Source organism: Fusarium musae, chromosome 11 (genome assembly GCF_019915245.1).
Source record: "Fusarium musae strain F31 chromosome 11, whole genome shotgun sequence".
Lineage (NCBI taxonomy): Eukaryota > Fungi > Ascomycota > Sordariomycetes > Hypocreales > Nectriaceae > Fusarium > Fusarium musae.
This window is the reverse complement of record NC_058397.1, coordinates 1843292-1868033: the sequence shown is the minus strand read 5'-3', so window position 1 is coordinate 1868033 and position 24742 is coordinate 1843292. Positions and strand designations below refer to the sequence as shown.

General features: G+C 49.1%; 11 protein-coding genes across 11 annotated transcripts; 5 read left to right on the top strand and 6 right to left on the bottom strand.

Annotated features, from left to right (window-relative positions):
* Nucleotides 1-57: 57 nt before the first annotated feature.
* J7337_013740 (uncharacterized protein) lies at nt 58-1984 on the bottom strand (the record flags this gene model as incomplete). The annotated part of the gene is given in 3 exon segments (XM_044831216.1): nt 58-114; nt 128-333; nt 394-1984. The coding sequence occupies 3 exon segments, from the start codon at nt 1982-1984 to the stop codon at nt 58-60; spliced, it is 1854 nt and encodes a 617-aa protein (XP_044674491.1).
* A 1194-nt stretch (nt 1985-3178) lies between these two features.
* Nucleotides 3179-4266, top strand: J7337_013739 (uncharacterized protein; the record flags this gene model as incomplete). Its single annotated transcript, XM_044831215.1, has 2 exons — nt 3179-4120; nt 4210-4266. 2 exons carry the CDS (start codon nt 3179-3181, stop codon nt 4264-4266), a joined length of 999 nt encoding a protein of 332 aa, XP_044674490.1.
* A 531-nt stretch (nt 4267-4797) lies between these two features.
* J7337_013738 (uncharacterized protein) lies at nt 4798-5547 on the top strand (the record flags this gene model as incomplete). The annotated part of the gene is made up of 3 exons (XM_044831214.1): nt 4798-4800; nt 4858-5051; nt 5109-5547. The coding sequence occupies 3 exons, from the start codon at nt 4798-4800 to the stop codon at nt 5545-5547; spliced, it is 636 nt and encodes a 211-aa protein (XP_044674489.1).
* Nucleotides 5548-6604: 1057 nt separating this feature from the next.
* On the bottom strand, nt 6605-7402 carry J7337_013737 (uncharacterized protein; the record flags this gene model as incomplete). Its single annotated transcript, XM_044831213.1, has 2 exons — nt 6605-7032; nt 7129-7402. The coding sequence occupies 2 exons, from the start codon at nt 7400-7402 to the stop codon at nt 6605-6607; spliced, it is 702 nt and encodes a 233-aa protein (XP_044674488.1).
* Nucleotides 7403-8416: 1014 nt separating this feature from the next.
* J7337_013736 (uncharacterized protein) lies at nt 8417-8655 on the top strand (the record flags this gene model as incomplete). Its single annotated transcript, XM_044831212.1, has 2 exons — nt 8417-8461; nt 8512-8655. 2 exons carry the CDS (start codon nt 8417-8419, stop codon nt 8653-8655), a joined length of 189 nt encoding a protein of 62 aa, XP_044674487.1.
* Nucleotides 8656-10642: 1987 nt separating this feature from the next.
* J7337_013735 (uncharacterized protein) lies at nt 10643-10933 on the bottom strand (the record flags this gene model as incomplete). Its single annotated transcript, XM_044831211.1, has 1 exon — nt 10643-10933. One exon carries the CDS (start codon nt 10931-10933, stop codon nt 10643-10645), a length of 291 nt encoding a protein of 96 aa, XP_044674486.1.
* Nucleotides 10934-13801: 2868 nt separating this feature from the next.
* J7337_013734 (uncharacterized protein) lies at nt 13802-14553 on the bottom strand (the record flags this gene model as incomplete). The annotated part of the gene is made up of 2 exons (XM_044831210.1): nt 13802-14490; nt 14526-14553. 2 exons carry the CDS (start codon nt 14551-14553, stop codon nt 13802-13804), a joined length of 717 nt encoding a protein of 238 aa, XP_044674485.1.
* A 2520-nt stretch (nt 14554-17073) lies between these two features.
* Nucleotides 17074-18388, top strand: J7337_013733 (uncharacterized protein; the record flags this gene model as incomplete). The annotated part of the gene is made up of 4 exons (XM_044831209.1): nt 17074-17248; nt 17374-17833; nt 17879-18009; nt 18060-18388. The coding sequence occupies 4 exons, from the start codon at nt 17074-17076 to the stop codon at nt 18386-18388; spliced, it is 1095 nt and encodes a 364-aa protein (XP_044674484.1).
* Nucleotides 18389-18517: 129 nt separating this feature from the next.
* J7337_013732 (uncharacterized protein) lies at nt 18518-19825 on the bottom strand (the record flags this gene model as incomplete). Its single annotated transcript, XM_044831208.1, has 1 exon — nt 18518-19825. One exon carries the CDS (start codon nt 19823-19825, stop codon nt 18518-18520), a length of 1308 nt encoding a protein of 435 aa, XP_044674483.1.
* Nucleotides 19826-20947: 1122 nt separating this feature from the next.
* On the top strand, nt 20948-23092 carry J7337_013731 (uncharacterized protein; the record flags this gene model as incomplete). The annotated part of the gene is made up of 3 exons (XM_044831207.1): nt 20948-21461; nt 21509-22759; nt 22806-23092. The coding sequence occupies 3 exons, from the start codon at nt 20948-20950 to the stop codon at nt 23090-23092; spliced, it is 2052 nt and encodes a 683-aa protein (XP_044674482.1).
* Nucleotides 23093-23538: 446 nt separating this feature from the next.
* Nucleotides 23539-24716, bottom strand: J7337_013730 (uncharacterized protein; the record flags this gene model as incomplete). The annotated part of the gene is made up of 2 exons (XM_044831206.1): nt 23539-24469; nt 24514-24716. 2 exons carry the CDS (start codon nt 24714-24716, stop codon nt 23539-23541), a joined length of 1134 nt encoding a protein of 377 aa, XP_044674481.1.
* Nucleotides 24717-24742: the final 26 nt, after the last annotated feature.

Genomic DNA, 24742 nt, shown 5'->3' with positions numbered 1-24742 from the left:
GACCAGACCACACGCGATCACTCTTCCTTACCACGAATGGCTGAATGTTATAGCAGGTCATGCTTTCCGGGTAGACTCTTGTAGTGATTGCCGTCCTTCCATTGGCGAAAAGCTCTAGGCAACTCACATCAAAGAATGCATTGAGTCGTAAAGGCTCTTGTGACAAAATTGGCTCAGCTCCTGCGGTAGTTCCGGGGGACAAGGTCGAGAAAAGGGTATGCGGTGCCTCTTCGTCCGCCACGCATATGTCTGTCATGTTGGTGGATTTGTCTCGTGTGATTATGAGCTTTTCTAAGTCAGGAATGAACGAGACGACGGTACATAGTTGTGAATCTTTAGAAGAAATGTTAGCAATCTCTAGAAACCCTTTATGATTATATCTGGTAGTCTTACCTTTCGTATGGCTTATCATGAAACCAATGCTCTGTAAGTCCTTGCCAATCTCGAAAGATACGTCGAGCTCCCAGCAGGAGCACCTTCGGGGAAATTCCAAGCTTCCAAGAGCCTCAGGCAAAGTGTGATTGGTTCTGGGACCCATGGGCCGCTTGCGTTGGCGAAGTTTGTTGAGTCTAGGGTCTGGCAAAGCACACACTGTCGTAATCGTGTAGGTCTGAGGAGAGTCTTTCGGGAAGAGTGACTTCTGCTGCGCTTTGTCCTCTGGCACCACGTCAAATGACTTGATCGATGCCAGATCTGACTTCAATGCATGGACAACGTGATGTATCCTGCTCAACTGAACGACTCTCGGGACCGATAACAGTCCAGCCCATCTTTGTGCGCCCCTCAGTTCTGCAGAGAGATCTTCCTCAATAATCCAGCCAAATGCAACTTGCTGATTGGATCTCGGATCGTGGAAGGAGTTGACAGCATAGATTGCTCCGTAGTCCAGAGCACCGCCAGAACGAAATTGCATCTGTATCCCTGCTGAAGTCTGCACCAAAGGGCCTGAAACCCACATCTGACCGTGATCCCTTCTGAATTCCGAATGGCGATGTCGTCCAGAAGGCTTGACGTCAACTTGCTTGCGCCCCTCGACGCCAATCATAAGTACCTCATGGCTTATCGCTGGGTCATCAGGGTCGGGGAGCGAAAGGAAGTTGACCACTTCCCAGTTTGCACCATAGTCGGGCTCCCATTGTGAATGATGTTCCTCTGGGGAGGTCGGTGCTAAGGTCAACACAGAGAGGAAGTTCCAGGCTGTTAAATCGTGTTGTTCAAGAGAGTAAATAAATATTGCAGGGCTAATGCCGCGAAGACCACCAGAAACAATGCCAAAGAGTGCTTGATCTGACCTGTCTCCTAGTAGCCGGCTGAGAGCAGGCCACCCGGCAACGTAAGGGTCACGCCAGCCTGTAGCATCGAGATGGCGAGGAGGGCCACTCAGAACAGTCGGTACATTGCCTCTTTGCCAAGTGCGACCGGCGTCGTTGGAGGTGGCAATGCAAATTGCTTCAGAACCCCAGTTGTAGGGAAGTGTATGATGTATCGGAAGCCTCCGCGCTGAGGTATAAAATGCAGTGTTCCGACCAAGTGCTGAGGGTACTGGACTCCAACATCCCGTGAAGACCCCAGCTTCTCCATCATGCTTCTTCGACGGTCGAATAGACGGACTGCCATTAACCTCCCAGGAAACCAGGTCCTTTGAAAGTGCGCTGCCCCATGAAATATCGCCCCATTCTGGCTTCTTGGGGTTCCACTGGAATCCGACATGATAGACATCATTGACGGTATCATAGCCTGGTGCACAAGGGTCGTTCAACCAGCCCGTTGGCGGCATGAGATGATAACGCGGTCTCCAGCGATGATAGGCATTGTCGTTCTGGATTTCCGATGCTTTGGCGGTAGCAATGGGATCTTGGCCTTGAAGTACATCATTATGGGTTGTCGTCGAAGGTATGTTGTATTGAGCTTCATAAACAACAGTCTCGTAGATGTGGCGTTTGGATGGTAGCTGAATAAGGATGGGTGAATCTAGGGCTGCCATAATGGCTATGGTTCAGTGAATGCTATGACAATTTCACCGTGGGTAATCAGCAGGAGTAGCCTTAGATAGACCGCGAAATACGGAACGGCCATTAACAGACTAAATGAATCACATGACGGACATTGATTGACGACGGCATTCGGCGTTTACATTTCATCCTCGCGAACATGCCATATTGGATAACACGGCCTTGCAAATCGGCAATTGTAACGCGAGTTTCTGGCTGTTCTCGTCTGAAGCGGGAATATTCCCAATCGGGCTTAAATCACCATGTCACATTTAGCAGCACATTTTCAGCACCAAGTGACACTAGCCCGAGTTCTGCTTCGTGGGAAGACATTTGGATGGTCTGAGTGATGGCCCAGGCCTTTGTCGGACCGAGAGTCTAGACATGGTTCCCCGCAGTCTCCCCCGTGCTCTTAACTCGGACCAGGGGAGTTCTGTGTCGGTTTTATTCCTTATCCGTCATAAAAGCCTCTTGCTGCAGATGGACCGTCCCCCTCGTGTCGGAAAAAGGAGATCCCAGCTCGACATGAACCAAGTGGTCTTCGATTCATCCTTGGCTTGTGCTGTTCAAACTAGATCATGTGATCACTGTTTTCATCGGAAGATCAAGGTAGGTTGACCACTCCGTGTTTGCCCCAGTCTCGCGATTCTGAATCCTTTTCACAGTGTGACCGGCGTACTCCATGTGCGCCTTGTCAAGAGAGCCGCGTAGAATGCCAATATGAGCGGCCTCGAAAGAGACGCCGGTACATTCGACCGGCGTCCGATGATCCAGATATTAACTCAAGGGTATCTTTCGAGAGGCCTAACATCTTGCACGAAGATACGGCAGACTGGGTGTCTGTTGAAGACGTTGACGTGAACACTCCTATAGAGGAGCAGCAACTGCGTCCAGAGTGTATGAACAATTCTACACAACTTACTACTGTCTCTTCCGTGCAGCTGGAGCCAGAATACTGGGACCTTGGTATGGGAGAATGCTTCTTCTACCCAGCCAACATTTTCGGGGTGGTAGACCTCCCTCCATGCATACCATCACTCCCACTGAATATACCTCAAAGTCCCGGACTATGCCTCTCACCACCACTCCAGCATCTCTCGAGTCAAAACGGAGTGCTGGATCGTCTCCTAGATGACAGCACCATCCCACAGCTCATCGACGTATTCCTAGAGCGCCTACAACAATCCATGCCCTTCTTCACCCGCTCATATCTTCATCAAAACATCGCGCGTCAACGACATCTCCAAGATCGATCTTTTGGCTCTTTGGTGCAAGCCATTTGCTCGCTGGTCCTTCTACAGCCAGTTCAGAGCCAGGAGAAACGCTCATGGCCGAACCGTGAAGCAAGAGCTGACGCTCACTTGGCTCTGGCTGTCAACTTACACTCGCAGTCTGATTTAGGCCAGAGCCCGACTCTGGAGACAATCATGACGAGTGTCTTTCTGTTCGCCTGTCAATTCTGCAAGGGCAATTTCGATGCAGCCAGATTTCGACTTAGGGAGGCCGCAGCTCTAGCCGAAGTGATGAATCTCGACAAGCCTGAATCTTATGGCCGGATTGGTGACACAGAAAAACAAAGGAGACTCCGCACATTGATCAGCCTCACAATCATTGAGAGGATTTACTCAGTTCAAAGAGACTACATTCCAGCCACGAAACTACTAAGCCGGAACAAGTTGCAAGAGCTACAAAACGCCATCGCATCTTCACATGATAGGGGTGAAAGCGAGAACATCATTGCCATGGAATGCATCAGCAACATGCTCGAGCAGGTGGACTTCATCGATCCCGATATAATAAAATGCTGGAAAGGTTTCTGCTGGGAAGAAGAGGCCCCGACACACGTCACCAGAAGCACAATACTCGCTCTCCTCCGACGCTACCGGATTCCACCACAATTTTCCGGGCTTTCTGGTGTCGATACTCATGCTCAACATGCAGATATTCTTGTTACCAGGCATTGGATCAGGATCAAGCTGTGGTCTTTAGCCAATAGCCACGGCTACGTTGAAGCCCTATCTGACGAGGAGGAGTTCCGTCATGAATACGCCGTGACCATTGCCAGCGAGGCTCTTGACACCTGTTTGCAGTTCCAAATGACTAGTCTCGAAGTACATGGCATTGGGCTTGTAAGTGTACACAAATTTCTCATTTATGAACACCCAAACTGATCAACAACGACAGGTTGAGAAACTCTCTGATTTAGCAACTTGTGCAGCACAACAAGTCAACATATACTCGCCTGTCCATGAGTTGCCCATTCAGTCAGACTTAAACAACCTTGATCCAAACGGCATACAACCGCAGCAAGACTCTCCGACTTCAACGTCAAGTTCAGGGTCTGTGAATAATGGCGCCGAAGAGATACTTAATGGCTATCTCTCGCTGTTTGCGTCTTTTCGGAGAGGGAGACATCCCTTTCTTAAGCCATATATGCGCCTCTTGCTACTTAGAGATTGAGAAACAAACAGGGGAAGTTCCGTTCCTGTCTCTTGGTGAGTAATGTAAAGCAGGGTGCGCTTGCGACAAAGTCAGGTTAGTACAGCTAACTCTCCGCTGTTGATTAGTATCAGGGCCAACAGTCTCACACCTTTACGCGCCTTGAGTCTATTCTAAACGAGAAAAAGGCTTAGGTAATTTAGTATAGACTTGGAAGCCTGTAGATTAATTTTTAAAACTTAGGATAGTGGTGAGGGCTACGTCGCGAGGCGGGGTTGCTCAGCCACGCCTTAATTTTTGTTTCTTCCTCCTTCGCAGCACCAGCACAACAACATCTCGATTCTGATCTCGAATCCATCTCAGCGCGATGGTAAGTGAATCACCCAATAATGCAGTCTGGATCACTGACTAACTATACGATCCACAGTCCGACTCGTCGTCCAGTCTTTCCTCGCCGCCCGCGAACCCTCAGATCGTTGGTTTCCTCTGTGAAGTGATCAGTCATCTCGGCAACATCACCACTCATCTCGATGCAATGAATGACCCTCTTAATACTCTCGAGGCCACTTTTCGCGACCATGACCAGCACTTAGCCCGTATTGACCGACGTCTTACCAGCCTGTCAGTACCCTACTATGAACTTGACCATGCTACCCATACTTACTGACAAACACTTAGGACCGCTACAACAACCAACCTCCATACTAGAGCCCTCAATTCCAGTGCTTGTGCGTCAAGTTCGGCCCTCACCCCTCTGGTCAGTCCAGTGACTGGGGCCGCCATCCCCGATTTCCCTCGCACCTATGGTGAGGTTCAGCGACTCAACGGTATATACCTCGATCTTCTTTCCCCGTCGCTACTTAATGCTGATTTCTTTATTGCAGCTCGTGAGCTTGGCGGCCTTCTACGAGCCCTCAATCTGCGCGGCGCTAGAACTGCTGAGAAAAAGCGAGGTGACTTCATCCGCGCGATTGGCATCACCAAGTTGGCCCGCCCTGAGTGCTTTTTCCAGGTTATAGCATTCTGGAATGGAGTTTGGTGTCGTCGGTTCAAGAAAACAATACCCATTTTGTGGTTGGCTATCAATTTAGATAGAACTATACCCAAGGAACAATGAATAAACAGGGAAATGTCTTGATGAATATGCTTTCGATTGAGTGAATGTTCCCTTGAGTCCAATGCAACAAGGCGAGTTGCGCGCAACTTTGTCGCCTGAACTTATGTAGGGCATTTTAGTGAATGCTCAGTGAAATCCCCACCGTAACTCCTCCCATGCAGATCCAATTTACAACAAACCGCGGTCGCATTTCTGTAGCCTATCGCAGCTATTGTACTTTGCATAATCTCGTCCTGGTGCAACTAGATCCGAAAGTTATCGAAATTTGCGGAGCTCATCTCCCTCTCCTCATTTGGAATCGCTAGATCACAGCTACATGACCTGGTCTACAATAATAATAGCTCACCTATAAGTGAATTCACGCCAATATAGATGGCACACAAACTTTATATCACCAATTTTCAGTCTATTCAGAAACTTCGGTATCTATGTACTCACTTGAGTACCCGTCAACATAACTCCGCCCATCTAATCACCCGTAAGCACTACTCACTTGAGTAAGCTTGCCACGAATAATCATCATGGACTGAACACTCGTTTCTTTTTCTTTTTTCGCCCACTTGAGCAACTCTGTATGATAGCCCTGCACAGCTATGTCATTCCCAGGTAGATCTACTCACTTGAGTATTGCTGTGAAAATGGCCAGCACACTCGAACATCTCCCAAGCCCCAATGAGCCCATACACTTGTACAGACTCCCCATCCCGGCATCCAAAGTAACAAAGAGAAAACTTTTTCCTACCTACTCGCTTGAGTAAGTCTGGTTGATCTACCCAGGATAACCCAGATTGTCTCAGAGAAGGGGGTCTTGCGGAACAAGGTGACCATAGCGGTCCATCCAAGCGTCACTTCCAACAAATCTCCAAGCAACTACAATTCCGCATTCACTGCAGATTTCCTTGTCAAAATCGAGGTCCAGGTTATCGAGTGTAGGGTGAGTCGCGGGAACCTCCTTCTTAAACTCTGCTCCCTTGTAATGAGCTCGCAGCTGCTCGCGCGTTATCGTGATGGCCTCGATTGTTGTCCCAGGGGGGTATGAGTCTGGTTCTGATGAAATTTAAACCTCTTGAACCGACCACTCTTCCCCAGTATCCAAGGGGGACAAGGCATATATGGCCAGGCCTTGTGGAACTGGAAGCTCGAGGTCCCGACAGTCTTTGTACGTCCGCAGAGCCACAGAAACCACGTCGTCGGTGACTGGCACTCGAAGACGTTTCTTTCTCCAAGCTTCCATCTCTTCCAACATCCTGTCGTACGGTGCCTCGATATCATCATCATCGGAAGACTCCATCAAAGAATTCCCGTACTGGTGCTTTAGCTCATCGAGACAGCACATTCTTATCGTTTTAGCCTGATCGATAAATAACCCCGAAGGGTCATTATGGGTGCGAAGATACCATGAGACAGGCATTACGCTTGCTGCGTAAAGCAGCAAACTATCCTTGCGGTCTTGGTTGAAATCAGGTTGATCGTCTTTCTCATCATCTGCGAAGGAGCGAGTCAATCACTGAAATTCCTGAATCTCTTTGAACCTGTACCGAAGCCTAGATTCATTATGTTTGTCAATAAATAGCGCCACACTGCTGTACGAAAGGCTGATCATGCTTTTTAGGATAGCCAAACAAGACCTGGCGATGATAGCCGCAGGAACGCGATCGAAACTGTGAGCAAGATTCTCCATGGAAATACGGAGGCTATCCAGCTGACTCTGCATGAGCTGCTTCTTGAGTTCATGCATGGTCTCTTCTGGGGTCTGTGACAACTCTTCTGAAACTTGTGAATTTTCTTCACAAACATGTACAAAAAGTGACATATCTTCTGAAGTCTGTGACATCTCTTCTGAAATCTGTTCCATCATGAGTGTAGAGATATTGGAGGGGTGTGTGTGTGTGTTTGTTGTGAAGCATTCGAAGAATGGTGATGAGAAGGTGTAGTGTTGGAGGTTGGTGGTTTATACTGCTGTGGATGGGAATTGATCTTCATACGCGGCCATATCCCGTATTTAAAGGCATAAATCAGGAATTGGCTTGTCACTTGTTCATATTGAACTGGCCTTATTGCATTCTCCATTGTACTGAAACCTTTGCTCTCCATCTTTTGGCTGTCACTGCTATGATATTTTGGTATATCTAAAATTGAGTTGTTAGGTAATTCTTGATAATCTCATAATGACTGCGCCATTGTCTGTGTACTGGGTTAGCAACGGGTTGAGTAAATTACCTAGCCTACTTATTGGTCTTTGCAGTTTGAACGCGAGATGAATAAAGAATAAGCTCTGATGGATCTGAATGAATATGCATGAACATGGAATAAAGTCTTTGACTTCTTTTCAAGAACAACAACACATACTAAAACAACATTTAGAATATAGCATGAACAGCATATAGAATTCAAAGGATCAAGCGTGTTCTTTAGGTCAACTGACTGATGTGTTGAACTGCGGTGATTTTGTTTCCTTGTAATGTCTCGCAGTCTTACACGGTCTCTGGGTTTATAGTCACTGACCAAAGGCATGTATCACTACTATAGCCGCTTTATTTACAAGGGACCTTTTAGTCTATAGTACTGAGCGATTTAGCTTCAGAATTCTGTCGCAGACGTTTCTATTCACCATGAAACAGCGAACTTGGGGTACTGGATGGTTTGAGTTATAGAGATTATCAGTGGAAAAGGGGACGATGCCAGATTTTCAAGCTTAACAATATCAGGACACTCGAGAGAAGATTGGGTAAACGAGAATGAATTCTGGTTAACTATAATGGTTCATTACGAGACTGAGATTAGGTATGCTATGATGGTTTGAGATGACTTGTGATGTTTCAATTGATCCTATGACTCACATGCGCATCTATCATCAGTAAATTCCAGCATGAACCTCCACTACAGTCACTTCCGAGGCGAGCGCGCGCTCCAGGTATGGCGAATACGCACTCACAACCTACCTGTTCAAACACATCACCAGAGGATCTTATTTCGTACCTCGTCAAGCTCAAGCGAAAGGTCACCCAAACAGAGCCCAAGTCTCCTAGCTGTCTTCGCCGCCAGCCTTGCCCAGCCTCTACTTCTCCCGCTGATGAGCCATCCTCAGAGTTCGTCAAGGCAAAGTGAGGCTGTGAGACCAAAAGAGGCATCTGAAAGCTGGCGGGCCTCCCCCTCAACTACAAAGACTATATCGCTTTCCCCCCCTAACTTCAAGTAACCCCGACTACGGTATATCTTTAAGACTCTACGAAATATTGTCACCTCCTTTTCCAAAGCCATATTTGATGCCTTATCCGAGATCCTCGGCCATCATGACAAACCCCTTCCCCCAATCAGCAAAATCGTCGAGCCGATATAATCAACAGCAACGAGGATCGCAAAGATTCCCAGTCATTGACGCGCTCACCGGATAGGCAGTTCTATCACGTTAATTTTAGATTGCCAAATATTTTGACAAAAATTTTATATAGTCAACGCCCAAAAGAACTCGCCAACCTCGCCGAGGAGCATCTAGGGACAGATCAAAGCGGTCGTTGGGTTTGCCCTCAATCACGTCGGATGGATCTGCCTTGTCAGTATGGAAGCCTCAGTACTACACAGTTCTAGGCAGCGTGGTGGTCAGAAGGAAGAACGAGCAATTCAACTTGTCAGAGATATTTCCCTCCGTACAACAAAAGAAGAGGCTACACCTAATGGGTATAGCCTTTCCTAACGGCCAATGGAAGCCCGATCAGGATCGCCAACTTGCCCTTGAAACCTCACGACCTTCTGATCGATGAAAATTGCAAACGGTGCTGGAAACTCACCATCCCGTTCTCCTATTCAAAGAAATATGATGCCATTGTCACGGACTTATGTACACGAGTCAAGATCCGTAGTCTGTATGAATGACGGAATAAGCAGTGGACGGTGAAATAGGCCATAGAAGGAAGGTCTTTAGATGAAACAGAAACTGGTTCAGTCTTGGTACTGTCCCTGGAATATCGGCAAACTGGGTAAATATCTACGTTTTCACAAATGAAGTTTTAAACAGAACTATTCTAGGGACTTTGTAACAAATAGTTCAATTCTCTTTCTTTCTTCTCAGCAGTCCAACTAAGCCGCCGACTACTGCTTGAAGCGTTCTGCGAACCTCCAACTTAAGGAGTGCTTAACCGTGCACTTTCTTACCAATATCGTCCAACCTCATACAGTCCATACATGGTATGCTCCCCGCATACCTGACAGGAACCGTCCCTCTCTTCTTTAATCTCCTGTCGACATTGCCTCCCCCTTCTCTTGGCAGTTTCGCATTCCTCTCTTCCCAAACTCTGGTAAGCGAGTTTCTCTCGACCGTTGGGGTCTTTCTCGCAGGCACCGCAAAGGGTGCGACGATACAGGTCCTTGCACATGATCGAAGCTGCCGGGTGTTCTTGTACGCTTGGTTGATTGGATGAAAGGTTTGTAATTGAGTTGAGATGCTTGGAGAGTGGGAGGGCTTGCGAGACTATATATAATAAATTCTGATCGGGTTTTGATGCGATCAATGTGAACAGATGTATATACTGATGGTGAATCGGCCAAACAAGGTTTTCATTCAGGCTTTACACGGCAATGAGAGCGAAAGAGAACTCGGTGTTCATGTTGAACGGTTACCTTTTCTGCATAGGCACTGAGCGTTCGCGTGGATGGCTGAACCATTACTCAGAGTGCCTAAAGTTGAGTTGATAGACTTAACAGATGAGGTTTACATCATGCGCCTTACTTGGACCAACGTTCACGGCAGTCTTGCTCTATTACTTCACTGCTTCACCTCAGGTGTGTTCCTTAATCTTATAGCTTACTGAACACATCAGAAGTCACACTGTTTTTGTTTCACAGGTACATGGCGTTCAATAAAGACCCGCCTCGTAGAGGCTTGGCATTTTATCGCAGAAGAATATATTTATCAGTAAAACTTGCGACTGAGATACCAATCACTATGAACCGCTGTGTTGTCTTCTCGAACCTTCTGAAACTACATCTTGCTACGGTCCCAGGCCTTCATCGTCTTACGGAGCAGAAATCTTACTCAAAGCTTTGTGTAGTTGGCGGCTTGGGAGCGTACTCGGTGCTGGCATAGAAGCATATTATCCTACTTCTTGCCAAACACCTTCTTGACCTTATCCGCGAAGGAACCAGTCTCTTTCTTGGCGACTTCCTGTCGGATCTTTGGCTGATAGTCATATGGCTCCGTGTAGCACGTGCCACGAGCTGTGTTGGCATTGCATGCTGGACACAGCCATGCCTCGTTGACCACAATCTCCTTCTTTCCCGGACAGTCCTTACGATCCTCGACGGCTTGGCATTCCTCCTTGCTGATAAGTGCGAAATCCTCGGCTTCACAGTTGCCGCAGGTTCTGGGGGTAGTTTTGACGATACACATGGTGGATATTGTTGTAGTGGTAGCTTTTGGTGTTGTTGATTGGTAACTGGAAGAATCGAGAGTAGAAGTTGTAGCAACAGGTATATATATACCGTCCTCTTTGTTGTGATGGGATGACGCTCAAACATAATTTCTGAACAACGAACCAAGAGACAAAGGGACATCATGAGTCAATGTTACCGCCTGCGGGAGACTGAAAGAGCAAAAGTCAACCAGGACCAACAAAGAGCCTCGAGGGTTTGGCACTGTTCACTGGCTGTCAGTGAACAATGCCAGACAGTGACATAAAAAAACACCATGGCCACCAAGCAGAGGAGATGCAGAAGATGCTCGGCAATGCACCATTTTTTTACGTGATTCGAAGCTCGACTTCAAATCAACATCAACTCATGAGACTGAAGATATTAGGGTCTACGAATAGCACTTTCAAAAGTACGTCATAGGATGTGGCCATGATGATGGACCGCTATATCCACAGGAGCTTTACAGCTAGTATATCGCGGTGAGTATTGGGCTACATTCAATCTTCCTTGAACAAAAATAGAAATAAGCCACGGAGTAAGATGGCAGATCTCAGAGTGAGACAAGGGTAACAAATATCCACAATCACATCACGATACCGAGACTGCGACACCGATCATCGCGTCTCGGCCATCTTCCTCACTCCCGAAGACAAGCCCCAGAAAGCAATGAAAAGAATAAAAGAAAACACGCCTGTCAGACGTCCATCAACACCCACCCCAGCCACGCGCCCAAAGGCAAGACCACAGCTGGGGTCGAGATCATCAAGCAAACCATCTCTATACAGCAGCTGCACAAGACAACCACCGCCATCCTTGCGGACAGAGCGAGAGGACCAAAAGGGTATTCACTCTAGGGTGTCGAGGATATACATTCATCAACCAGGGTGGGATCTGTGGCTCTTTTAGGGAACCAAGAGAAGGTCGAATACTATAGAAATGATTCTCCTGGAGGCGTGGTTAGCGATCGTTTGGTGGTGGAGTGGTAGTAGGTAGGGGGGACGTACTGAAGTATTGTCGACATGAAGAAGAAAAGAAAAAAATCCCAAAGGTCTGAGGAGGATCGGTTTTTTATACAGAGGGATAGTGGGGCTTCGGAGGCTGCGCCTGAGGCAGCGTGAAAACTCTGATTTGGGTCCAGCCACTTTTTTTTTGTCAGCCTCATTTCGCTACCAGGGAAATGCGACCAGGTTCAGTGGGTATGGCGACGACTTGAGCAAATGGCATCGCGATTGAATGAGAATTCTGCAAATGATTGAGGCTGCCAAGTAGTGGGTGATTCTATTGCTACAGAAACACTGCAAAGGCCCGATGAGAACAGAGATTTCACCCAGCGGTGAATGTCTGAGAAAGATGAATGCTGAAAACTTGTCAGAAGAGCTGGGGCGCTAGTGCGGCTTGGGACAGTGCGTCGTGGACACTGTCGCTGAGCATCTCATAGATCACTAATTCTGTAGGGTAGCTCTGCGTTTACTAACAGATACGCATTGTATCAATGAAGGATGGCGGGAGGAGATGATAAGCAAAGATTTACAAGTGAAACATCATTTGATTAAAGCCATGCTCCGGATAACAGATTGTCATTAATACGGGTTTCTGCTCGATTTTCCGCATTGCAGTCTGATCCGAGGTTGCCGAATGGGTTCAATGTAGTAAACTAAAATAGGTGTCATGACGAAAAACAAGTACAGCATCAAATAATCACCAGAGCTTGAAGAGGATCAGAAGTGACTTCTAGCGGCAAATTCAGATAATGCAATAGTAGAGCGCAACGAATTCCATCTGTCTCAATACGAATCACAGACTGTCAGAGATGTGATCAATTTTCAAGCTGCTAATGCCTGAGACTGCAGGCCTGCAGGCCAGCAGACCGACCCACTGAATCGCGTTCGAGACCCACGAAATCTGCATGAATATAGGGCACAAACCCGCCACTATCCAGCACATACGACCAAAGGTAGTGGAAAATACGGGATCCCGTCCGCTCTCCCATAGTCAAGCCACTAACCGGCGGATTAGTAGTTGGGTCGGTGACGACCAGCGAATCCCCGCTGTTGTATGTATCTTTTGCTGTTTTTGCACTCTGAATTGCTTATTCTCTTGCGTTGTTGTATCTTCGTTTTTGGTGGTTGCGATGTTGGATGTTGGCTGCGCTGTGACTCCCTGTCGCTGTGCGCTCACTTGAGACCAGTTATGTCGTGGGGTTTAGCTTGCTGGAAGCGACACCATTGATTGAATGCCTCATCCGATTGACAACGGCGAGTTTCTCTGGCGCACGCAAGATATCGACTAGGCTGGTCATTTTACCCTGTTGCAGCGGAGGTTTGGCCTGTATTTCTGTATGTAAATCTGCCACCGCGAGCTCTCCTTTATGCATCTCCCAGTCCCTTGAACCCGTTATCAGTGCCCTCCTCTATCACCGAGAACCGCCTGGCAAAAGTCTACGCAAGTGAATTCATCACAGGTAGCAGTTTCAGTTCAAAGTACCAAGTACCGAATCCCATTAAACGAACACCTAAGTAATACAGTCCCATTTCACATACTGACCAGCAGATTTAAAGCAGCACGCAAGCACGTTCCCAACCAAGCCCATGAGATCAAAGACCCAAACAGAACAAACACATGGAACCCAATCGCTCCAGACCCATCAACAAAAGCCAGCTAAGCCGCACCAAGGAACCAAGTAGTCCTATCATCCCTATCCCTCGGAAAACCCCAGGATGCAAAAACGTCATCTCTATCCTATGTTTCGTAACAGGCTTCTTCTGCGCACTTCAACTTCTCAAAATACACATACGACCCGTAAAACACACTACTATTGGCCCCAGCATTACTCCCCTTCGCCTTTCTAAAGTCCGAAAGCTGCTTTGGCTGGATCCCCTTGCACGTCGGCGCCTTGAACTGCGCATAGATACTGCGCTTGCGTCACGCTAGGGATTGTCATGTGCGCGTTTATTTTGCGCCGGATCTCATCGCAGTCATCGTAGATGGGGACATCGTCTGTTTCTTCGCCTTCGAGGTGAATGTCACTGATATCGGGAAGAGCTTTTGAAGGTATAGCCTTAGAGGGAGTTCCTTCGGCAGCATCCTTCTTGCTCTCATGGAGCTGGCGTTTCTTGGCGTCTGGCATTTTGAGACCCATGACTTCACGCTGTTGAAACCATACATATGCGTTACGCCAGACGGAACTGTTACATCCGCCAAAGGGACCTTCCTGCTTGAGGAATTTGTCAAGGGAGCTTGAGTTTGTATCGGTGGCTCTGCAGAACTCAGCCTTGTTCATGACGCCCGAGTCAAAGAGCTTACTGAACTTGGTGCGGATGACATTGCAGCTGGGAAGGCTATCGTCCTCAAAAGTGGCGTGGCCGATTGTGTCATCCAGGTCTGCCTTGTGCGCGGCGACTTCTTCATCAAGGGACAGCTCAGCCTTGCGCTTCTTGCCAGAAGCTGGGGTTGTCTTTTTCGCAGGTGTAGACTTTGGAGGGGCATTTTCTTTGAGTGCAGCTGCTTCGGCTGACTTGTCTTTGATGATACTCTCTGTGAGCGGGATGGTCAGTGAAGAACTGAGTCACGGCGTCGAGCGGATCTGACCGCTTTCATAGCGTCCAAGACCCCCGGCTGAAGGGGTGCGAGAGGCTCTGGTGCGTAGGGTCTTGCTTGTAAGTTGGTCTCAATTGAAGGTAGTTTTCATGTGTCTCGACAATTTGGTTGGCTGGTAGTATAGTTGATGGAGATGAACGAGGTCCAGTGGGTCTACGCCATGCTTATCGATTAGAACTCGATGGTGGAGAGCGTCATAGATAATCTCTACTTACTACCATGGCCAAATTATGTAGACAGTCAAAGTAGATACCATCAATCACAAACGCACAATTCCCTGAAGCATTCCCATTCTACCTCCGCTAGCATCAAACAAGCATGACAGGCATATACGCAGCAATGTCTCCAGCCTGGGTGGATAGCAACGGGGATAATAATACATTATTTCAATTTACCACGAGGGACCAAGGAGAAGCACGCTGCATGATATGCGACGTCAGCTTTCACATCGGCCGTCACCGAACAAATGGAGAACACCCTTGTGCAGCATGGAATAGCCACGCAGATGATGACATTGAAGCATATCCCAGAAGACAAAACTGCATGCAACCAGACTGTACTTCTATTCCGAGAGGCGGCTCACGAACAAGGAAGTGTTTGCTCGCACCCAGAAATCTTGACTCTATCCGTTTTGAACATGTTTCTGGGCCTAACTGCAGGTCGACCAGTGCATACTACGGAAGCCGCATCTCAGTCGAAGCAATGAGAAAGAGTGTAACACGTACCAAACCTTGTAGCAGCATCGATGTGCGACGGGGAGCCACATGAATACGAACGTGGAGATCTTGAGAAGCTGGGCAATTATGTACTCAATGGTTTGGGGGACCGTTCAACCAACGTATCTTCCCAAACCGCAGCGAGGATATTGATAGCCGGGAGGCGGGGAGAATGTCATTCCATCCGACATGCTTTGAGATTTTTAAGCGAGCGTCGACATATCGATATGGCTTTGTGAATGTCCACGGTCTTTTGAGTTGGGGCGATATGAGATGGGCGCTAGGCTTGCGGCTGCCGGAACATGCTGCTGTGAAGAGGGCGAGGCAAATACCGTGGTTACATCACGCCGGCGACGAGTTCCTGGCCGCGAACCCGTGTTTGGTACCCGGATTGCAGGATGTTTTTGATTCAGTGCAGAATACCTGCAGTTCTGATGACATTTCCTCAGTTGTAACTTCCCCAAACTCTACAGACACACTCTCCAAGCTTCCGCAAGAAACCAAGTTGGAAATTCTATTGCAGCTTGATTCCTGGGATTTGGACGCGATTGCGGGGGGAGTTGAGCCGACGGTGGGAAGAACTGCCGGGGCTGAGGAACAGAAGGAGGATTTGGAAGAATTGCCAGGAAATCATGGACCGTGCAGAAACAATCGTGTACTGATGATACGACTTGAGATTTGCCGATTGAACTCACCAGGGCAGGGCAGGGCAGGGCAGCTTATCGTGGTAATTACCAAAGCGTCACATCAATAAACTCAATAAACAAGTTTGCTCCCAAGCACGGTCCATACTGCATGACATTCCTTTATTCTGCGAGCAAACAATTTCGTGTTAAAATGAGTCACGCTCACAGCCTGCCTCACGAGGCTGTTGTGTTTTGTCCACACCACTTCGCAGTCAATCGTCCCGCCTGTCTTTCAATTGAAGAATGCGCGCGATAAGCAACAAAGAAAGCCTCATTTTAACGGGCGGCACATTTCAACGGCTAACGCTGGGCCAAGTGGGACCACAAAGTCCGGGGTAGAATCCACTACCCAGCGACCCCGGCCGTTATGACGTGGACCAAAGACCCAATTCCTCTCAAATTCCAATTCTCTGTGCCTTCCAAAACGACCAGAAAGAACAAAAGAAGGGCTGTAGAACAAATCTCACCAACATGAGACTAACCCCCATCAAGAAGGTGTCTAAAGCCTAATGGAAAAGCCTATCTCTCCATGGCCAGACTCGAGAGATAACGACTGCGTTTTCAGCTTGGGCCAATTGAACCCTTATCTCGGTGGTCACTTGATCAGCGTCGCAGTGTCTCGTGCTCAGGCTCCTTTGATTCGCTGCCAACAGAGTGTGTGTGGGCATCAAGATGACTGCGCGACTTTTTCCCCCATTGAGCGAATGCAAGAGTGATGCGGACAAGGGTTGAAAATAAGGCAGCCGTTTTATCGAAAGCTGACGGGGCGTATCTCTCTCCCCATTCACCGTATCAGTGGCCGTCTTGTTCTTTTCAGCTTTGGTGCTGGGGGGAGGGTTGCACAGCACAGCACAGCACAGCACAGCACAGCACGACTTGGCCTGTCAACGTTGTGGCAATGCTAATTGCTTGGCCCCAAGCACCAGCTAATGTACCTAATCTACGGATAAGGCCAAATCCTACGCGCTCGTATCTCTCCTTCGGCATAAAGGCTCACCCAGTCGCCCCTCTTTTTTTTCTTCCCTCCATCCTCCCCGCTCTCCCATCTCTTCGCTCTTCGTTCCAACGCAATTCAATTCAATGACTCCCAGCAGCGTTTTGCTGCTGCCGCTTCAATCATGACGGGCCGGGTTCCCAATGTCTGGGCCGCCATTATCATTCCTGTGCCTGCGAGTGCGCTCGCGCTGATTCTTAGGATCAAGGCGCGGCGCATGACTAAGATGGGCGTTGGCTATGACGATGCCTTGTCAATCGCTGCTTGGGTACGCGCCCTCACCCTACCTAAGTCAAGACGTGATTAATAAATGCTCATGCTTATGCTCGTGTAGTTTGTGGCTCTTGGTTATGCAATTCTTCTCGTCGTGTGTGAGTGACGCCCTTTATTTTATCTCATCAATTTAATTAACAAACAATCCAAGGGACGACATGTTATTACATGGGTCGCAAAATCGGTCACGTTCCCGAAGACAAGATCGATCACATCCTCGAGAAATCCCACCAGATTCTCTTCGCCAGCGAGATCCTGTACTCATGGTCCATCTTCCTCAGCAAGATGTCCGTGCTCACCTTTTACCGTCGCATCTTCCAATTCTCATCTATACGCGTCCCTATTATTATCTTGATGGTATGCTGTGGATGCTGGATCACCATCCGGACCTTCATGACCATCTTTCACTGCATGCCTGTGCAGGCGTACTGGGATAAGTCGATCGATGGGAAGTGCATGAATAATATCGGGCAGTATTATCTCGGGACTGATTTGACGCATTGTTTGATGGACTTTATCATTCTGGCGCTACCGTTGTTTGAGGTTGTGAGGATGAAGTTGATACTGGGGCAAAAGATTGCTGTCATTGGTATTTTCAGTCTTGGTTCATTGTAAGTTCAATCCATCATGAGAGTACCTATGGCTTATACTCGCAGGGTCGGTATTGCGTCCATCTTTCAGATCGTCGAGGCTCAGAAATATACCTCCAACTCACGAGAATTCCCCTACGACTTTTCCCTCGCCATGGTCTGGGCCAACGTCGAAGTCCACCTCGCCGTCTTCACCAGTAAGCCCCCTCCTCCGCCTATTCCCATTAACTATCACTAACCCTCCCAGGCTGTCTCGCTCTTCTCCGCCCTATATTCCGCAAATTCATCCCAGGCCTCTCCTCTGGCAACACCACCTATCCCGCCAACGGCCTCAGCCACGCCTCAAACACCTACACCAACTCCATCGCCCTGCGCCGTTCCCGCAGCCCACGGGACGTCGAGGAGGTCATTGAGGGCCAGCGTGCGTACGCCTATCTGGACTACGACGCAATCAGCTTGCCAGGCGCCAAAGACGTCAACTCCATATCGCGGCTGCAGCAGCGTGAACACCATACACCTAGCATGACTGATTCTGGCGGTAGAGGTTCCCTATCGTCGCAGAAAAGTGCCCGTTGATGAAATTTCCTTGTGATCTGTAATATTGATACCTTGAGCGTTTTTGTTGTATATATACCTCGGTGTGTTTTGACTCATCTTGAGGTGAGTTTTGTAATCATGAGAAGAGATGAATTGCGTGTCTAACTATTATACAGCTTTGTTGATTGATACCCCCCATTTCATTTCTGAGCGCAGTACCGGATACTCTGGAAGTTGCCAGTTGGCAATCTTGGAATCAAGGCCCATTCCTTGATCTAGCTTGAACCACGATGCCAGTTTCCCCAGCGTGTGAAGCATCTGCACCCCAAACTGCGTCTTTGGCGCAAACACCGCTCTAGCGAATGCGCTTTGCTCGCCCTGCATGCATGTCGCTATCGGCCGAAAGACCTCCTCATATTTCTTGACGCCCTGCACGACTCCCTTGCTGGGATCTTGCTTGTGCAGAGTCGCTACTTCGCCGGCGAGGATGTATGATCCGACGATACCCCATGTTGTTCCGAAGCCATTTGCAGTCTGAGCATGCGCTGCGTCGCCGAGGGCTACGACACGGCCTTTTGACCATGATCCCGGCGGAAGTCGAACTTCTTGGCAGGGCGTGGAGTACAGATCATCTGCCTCTGGCGAATTCTTCAACGCATCCATGAACCGAGCGCTCTCCCATTTCCCATCTGCAAAGACATCCGCCCACGCAGCTTTGAGATGATCTAGCTTTCCTGACTTGTGCGCCGCTGCCAGCCCCTCGTTCTGACTCTGTATGTTCATGTACACGCGCGTCATGTCCGGGCTGTCCTTTCTTGTACCGAGCCAGCGCGAGCCAGGCATATGGCAGAATGTGAAGCGGTTTGTGTCGTGTGGTTTTGAAAGGGTGCTGAAGAAGCCGATGTAGCCACCGAGGAAATGTCGTGGGTCGGGTGCATCAGGCCCAAGCATGAGCTGTCGTGTTCTGGAACCCGTGCCATCAGCAGCGACGACGAGATCAAAGTCGCCTTTCTGACCATCGTCAAACCCGACATGAACCTTTCCATTCGGATCACTCTCATCATCCTGCGTCAAGCTCGCAACACTTGTTCCAAAGCGATGCTTCACATTCTGCTTATCCCGCGTAAGCCCCAACAGGATATTCACAAGATCACCACGCATAATCTCATACTCAGTCGTAACACTCTGATGCCCCGTCCCGCTCTCAACCGTCGGAAAAAACACCTTTGTCCGACCATTCATATCAATCATCTGCGTCCCAACTTCATGAACATGCTTAGCGCGAATCGCAGGCTCAATACCCATCTTCTTCATGACAGCCACACCTTGATGCCGAAGGTCAAGCTGTTGGCCGTTCGTTCTGGGTTTGGGGGAGCGCTCGATGAGGGTGATTTCTGCGCCGGTGCGGGAGAGCCAGTGGGCTACTGAGGGGCCGGCGATGCCTCCGCCTACAACGAGAACTTTGAGTGTGGACATTTTAGCAAACGATGGAAATAGTCGGTCATGAATGATGAGAAATTGATCTGATAACTTTAATTTGCAAGATGAAGTCTAAATACACAGTGATATCGGTGATTTGCACCGGCTTATTTGAGGTGAAAGGCCCGTCTTACGCCAATACACCGAGATGATGGTGCAGCCAACACGCAATGTTTCGCAAAAAAGCCACTCAATTCAGCCACGAGTTATAAGATCGGGGCTTTTGACCCGTTAATTTACTTGTCGGATCTAAGGCTTGATTTCCCCGGGCAGATCAGACTATTTTCTCGTCGCGCAGGTATCGCGGGCCGTCATGTGATTTTCGCATTCCCAATTGAGATGCGACGCGCACGAAAACTTGACTGCAGCCAACAGCCTTTTCACCTACTGTAAGCGACGGGCCTGATACGTAATTGTCATTGCCAAATCCCAATGACCTGATTTCTCATCACTGACGTGTTATGTTGGCCTCGTCCAAAAACGGCCCCCAATTCGTGACGGTCCAGAACAGACGTGATAGGCATGCAGCGCGATATCACAGCCCCAATGCAAGGCATAGCCCAAGGCCTTCTAGAAGGAAGAAAAGAATCCTTCCATTTTCGCATTCAATCAGATGCCCCATCTTGGCGTTGATCATTACGCCCAGCCTTGCAGCAATCGCCGCCCGTAGATCTCTTCAAGGATTAGCACCCAGAATTCTGTTGCCTGTTTATGTACGTGGGTGTAGCCGGGCGGTGGCTGTAACCTTCGTTGTTAGCCTAACAGACACTACCCCAATAACGTGCATTACCCCGCAGACATGTTAGTGCACCAGCAATTGGCGAGAGTCGGATCATCGGCATGATTTTCGATTTATCCTTGTGATCAATTCCGCTGGGTTTGCTTATCCAACCAGTCACACACGCGCCTGCACTGCCTCGCCTGTCCACAAATGATGCAAACGTGCCGACGTGGAGAACATGGCGAGATGGAAGGGGTCCTGCACCGCGGCACAGTTCCGTGATATAAAATGCCAAGTTTCCTCTTTACACACAACAATACAATTATCAACAATCAACCTCATTCATTCAAAATAATCAATCTACCATTGTATATTATTCTCACATTTACACTTTGAAAATGGCCGCCCCTCCGGCTTATCAGGCCGTGGACGATGCACCCGCCCCCGTCCCAGATGACCTCATATCCCCATTCACAGATCTCCAAATCGACTCCCTCCCCCACGAACCAGACTCCAGCACATGCCTCGCCCACCTCCGTCTCCTCTTCGCATTCGAAGCGCTCAAAGAGGATGTCGGCTACACAGACGGTCTCTGGGAATTGTGGGATACTCGCGCCGATGGAAACATGGTTGTCCATGAGAACGGCGACGTTGATGAACATCCCGCCGCGGGGGAGTTTAACCGCGAACTAGAGGATAAGAAGAAATCACTGAGCAAGATCCGTGAGAAGCGGTGGGCGTTGTTTGTTGCTAGGGCTGTGGATCGGTATGAGGCGTGGTGGAATTCACTCCCGAGGGAACTGAGCCCGTTGACTGAGGGTGTCATGACTGACAAGAACTCTCCATCTTATGCACAGTTTCCTGTTGGTGATGCGCCTCGTTGGTGGGAGAAGAAGACCCTCCCGCCGCTTGGTGAGTAAATCCAACTACAGAAGAACGCAAGCACTAACAAACTCTAGACGTGTTGATGGTATATCACTCTCACATGCTGAACCCCCACAACTTCCTCGAAGACTGCATCCGACAAGGCCACCGTCAATTCTGGCAGTCCGGTATGCCGTGGGGTCTCGTCAACGCCGCCATCGACGGCTCCTTCAGCTACAATGTCTCCGACGACGACAAGGCTCGCTGGGTCGCCCAAACAGGCCGTCAATGGGATAATGTCGACGATCCTCTCGTCAAGACCATCTCTTGTCCTAACAAGAACTGCGCTCAAGCATTTGACGTCCCCTGGACTACCTGCGGTCTCGAGGAAACACCCAAATCCCCAGATCGACCTGGACTCATGGGCGCAGGCTACGGCGACATCAGGTTTGAGGCGCGCTGTCCAAAGTGCAATACCCGCGTGACAAAAGAGACCCTCAGCGTTGCAAAGTTCTGCAAAGATGCTGAGAACGTCGTCTTAAAGAGCTATCCCATGCCGGGCACGATTCTCTGGCCTAACAGCGGAACCCCCGTTCCCATCACCGTTCGCCAAGGGAATTCATTCGTCAACGCACCATTTGATCAGCGCATGTTTCCCAATCGCATGATTCAGCATGTTTTGCGCATTCAGATCCAGAATCTTCTTGATTCACCTGATCCTGAGGATCCGCCTACCATGGAGACTGTGCGCAAGTTGATTGAGTCCGAGGCACTTCTGAAACCGAGTGCTCTCGCTACTATCAACGGCAGCGTCGCCAGGGGCCGGGCGGGCCTCGTCCCGGCTTTCTCAAAAGTTTGTATCAGAAAGATGATGTCTCGATACTGGGAGAACTTCAGCCCTTTTGCTCTTGATCTTTGCGGCGCTGTGATGCGACAGGGAATCTTTGCTGGAAAGATGTGCAAGCTTGACTGGCTGCACTCTCCCACCGCGCGAGAGACCATGGATAGATGTTGCTTGAAGTATAATCGCTTCATGCGGATCATCGCCAAGAATCCCAAGAAAACTGCTGTTCCTACTCTCGACGTTGATCTAGGCTGGCATACTCACCAACTCATGCCATTGTCGTACTTTGTGTACACCACCAAGCGAGTGTTCAAGTACGTGCGACATGATGATAAGATAGAGGATGAGAAGTTAAACGATGGGTTTGAGTGGACGAGCAAGATTTACCAAGAGATGTTTGACGAGGTCTACTCAGAGTGTACATGCTGGTACTGCGAGAGCGTACGAGCCGCACACGTCACATCAATCGGACGCGTTCTCAAGCTCTCCCATAGCGAAAAGAGTAACTAAACCCCTCTTTGTACAAGAAGTATAACTGACATATCTAGTTGCCGATAAGTTTTACGAGTCTGGAGCAGCAGATATGTGTCCCCCCGATAACTCAGCCCATATCTCCTCCCACAACGCCGTCCGCACATCGAACGAAGGCCTCGTCGCAGCAAGCCACGTCGAAAAAGTACAGAACAGACTTCGAGAGGTTCAGAACAAGCGCCTTGAAGAGAACTACCAAAAGGCGTGTAAGCGCGCTGAGAAGAAGGGTCGTAAGCTTCCTCCTAAGGATCAGTACTACGACCACTGGGGTTATTCCTACTGGAGTGAGTCTACCTCGTCCTGAACTAAAGATTGAGTGCTGACTGATATGTGTAGTGTATGGACCCTTTATGGCACCGGTTGTGTTTGTCCCGGTGGCGTATGCGTATGGAGCTGCGCCTGGGTGTGCGGCGGGAAGTTGTGGAGGGAATGCAGCCGGAGGAGGATGTGCGGGTGGTGGGGATGGTGGTGGATGTGCTGGGGCTGCTTGTTCTGGAGCTGGAGGTTGTGGAGGCGGAGGCGGAGGATGCGGTGGCGGTGGCGGTGGGTGCGGAGGAGGAGGTGGTGGTTGCGGTGGTGGAGGAGGTTCTTAAGCAGTTTGTCGGTGTATCAGTGCAAGGAACTTGATGCAGGGAAGAATGTCTTGAGCGATGCCCTTGTAGATAGCTAATTTGACCTATGTTACTCACGATAAACAGACCACACTTCAGAATAAGTATGTTTTCCACTGCGTCTATATCGATCTATCCCTCAAGCAAACGGCCCATCAAACAACCACTTCCCAATCACCTTCTGAGCCTCCACCAACTTCAACTCAGCATCCTTAGACAGCTCTTTGTCCCCATGAAGCAATACCAGATTCTCATACTTATCATACGCATGAATCTGATCCGGAATCAACAACCATCTATAACTCCCTTCTTTAGTCTTCGTCTCAAACGAATACCTCTTATCATCCAGTATCAACTCCCCCTTAGGCCCAATTTCTTCTCTCCCCACAGTCTCATCTCCAATCTCTCTCCCCGTCAATTCACAAATCATTCTCCACGATTCTCCAGCTAGCATGTCAAGCTCACACGCAAGGAAGAATATATTCGGCGGTAGTTGCTCTTTCCTCGCGAAAATAGGATTCAACAATGGATCATGGTGATCTTGACCGGGTAGCGTGTACGCAGCTTCGAAAACGGGTGAAAGCGGAAACAGCATATCCGTCTTCTTTGCTCGAAACCCTCCAAAAGAGGGCTTCCACTGCCGAGTTTGTATCTTGTACTCTTTCCTCACAGACATGTCGACGACTGCATACATCGGCACAGCGGTCTTGATACGACGTACACCATCGCCACTGCCGCTCATGCTCGGGAGGAGGGATACAGACAGCGCGAGGTTTCCGCCAGCTGAGGAACCCATGATTGCAACGCGGTCTTGATCAATTGGGAGGGATGAGTCGGAGAGAGCAGCCAGGATGAGGGCTTCGAGGTCGTATGTTGGGGTTGGGAAGTGAGTACGTGGTGATTTGGAGTAATCTAGCGCGACGACGAGAACAGAGTGCATGTTGGCGAATGTGTAGTTAAAATGGTCGTCATCACGAGGATCGCCCATGACGAAACCGCCGCCATGGATGGTAAACACCGTAGGTAGTTTATCTCCAGAGGCTTCATCATGGATTTTGGGGAAGAATATTCTATGACAGTTAGGTTTTGCTCGAAGTGTGAGTTGAAGGCGTACCGTAGCGATAACTTTGGTCGACACGCGTATGTCTTGGTAAGACTCGGCGCGTTAGCAGGCGTCACGATCTTTTCTTTCAGCGAAAGACCATAATTCGCAACGACGATGAAAGCTCGTAGCGCATAGGCTATGACAGAGCATTTGATGGCGGTTAGTTTGGGGAGAGGCTCTTTGAAGCGCCGATGGGCTTCTTCGAGGGTCATTTTGTCGTCTGGCATGGCGTGTAGTT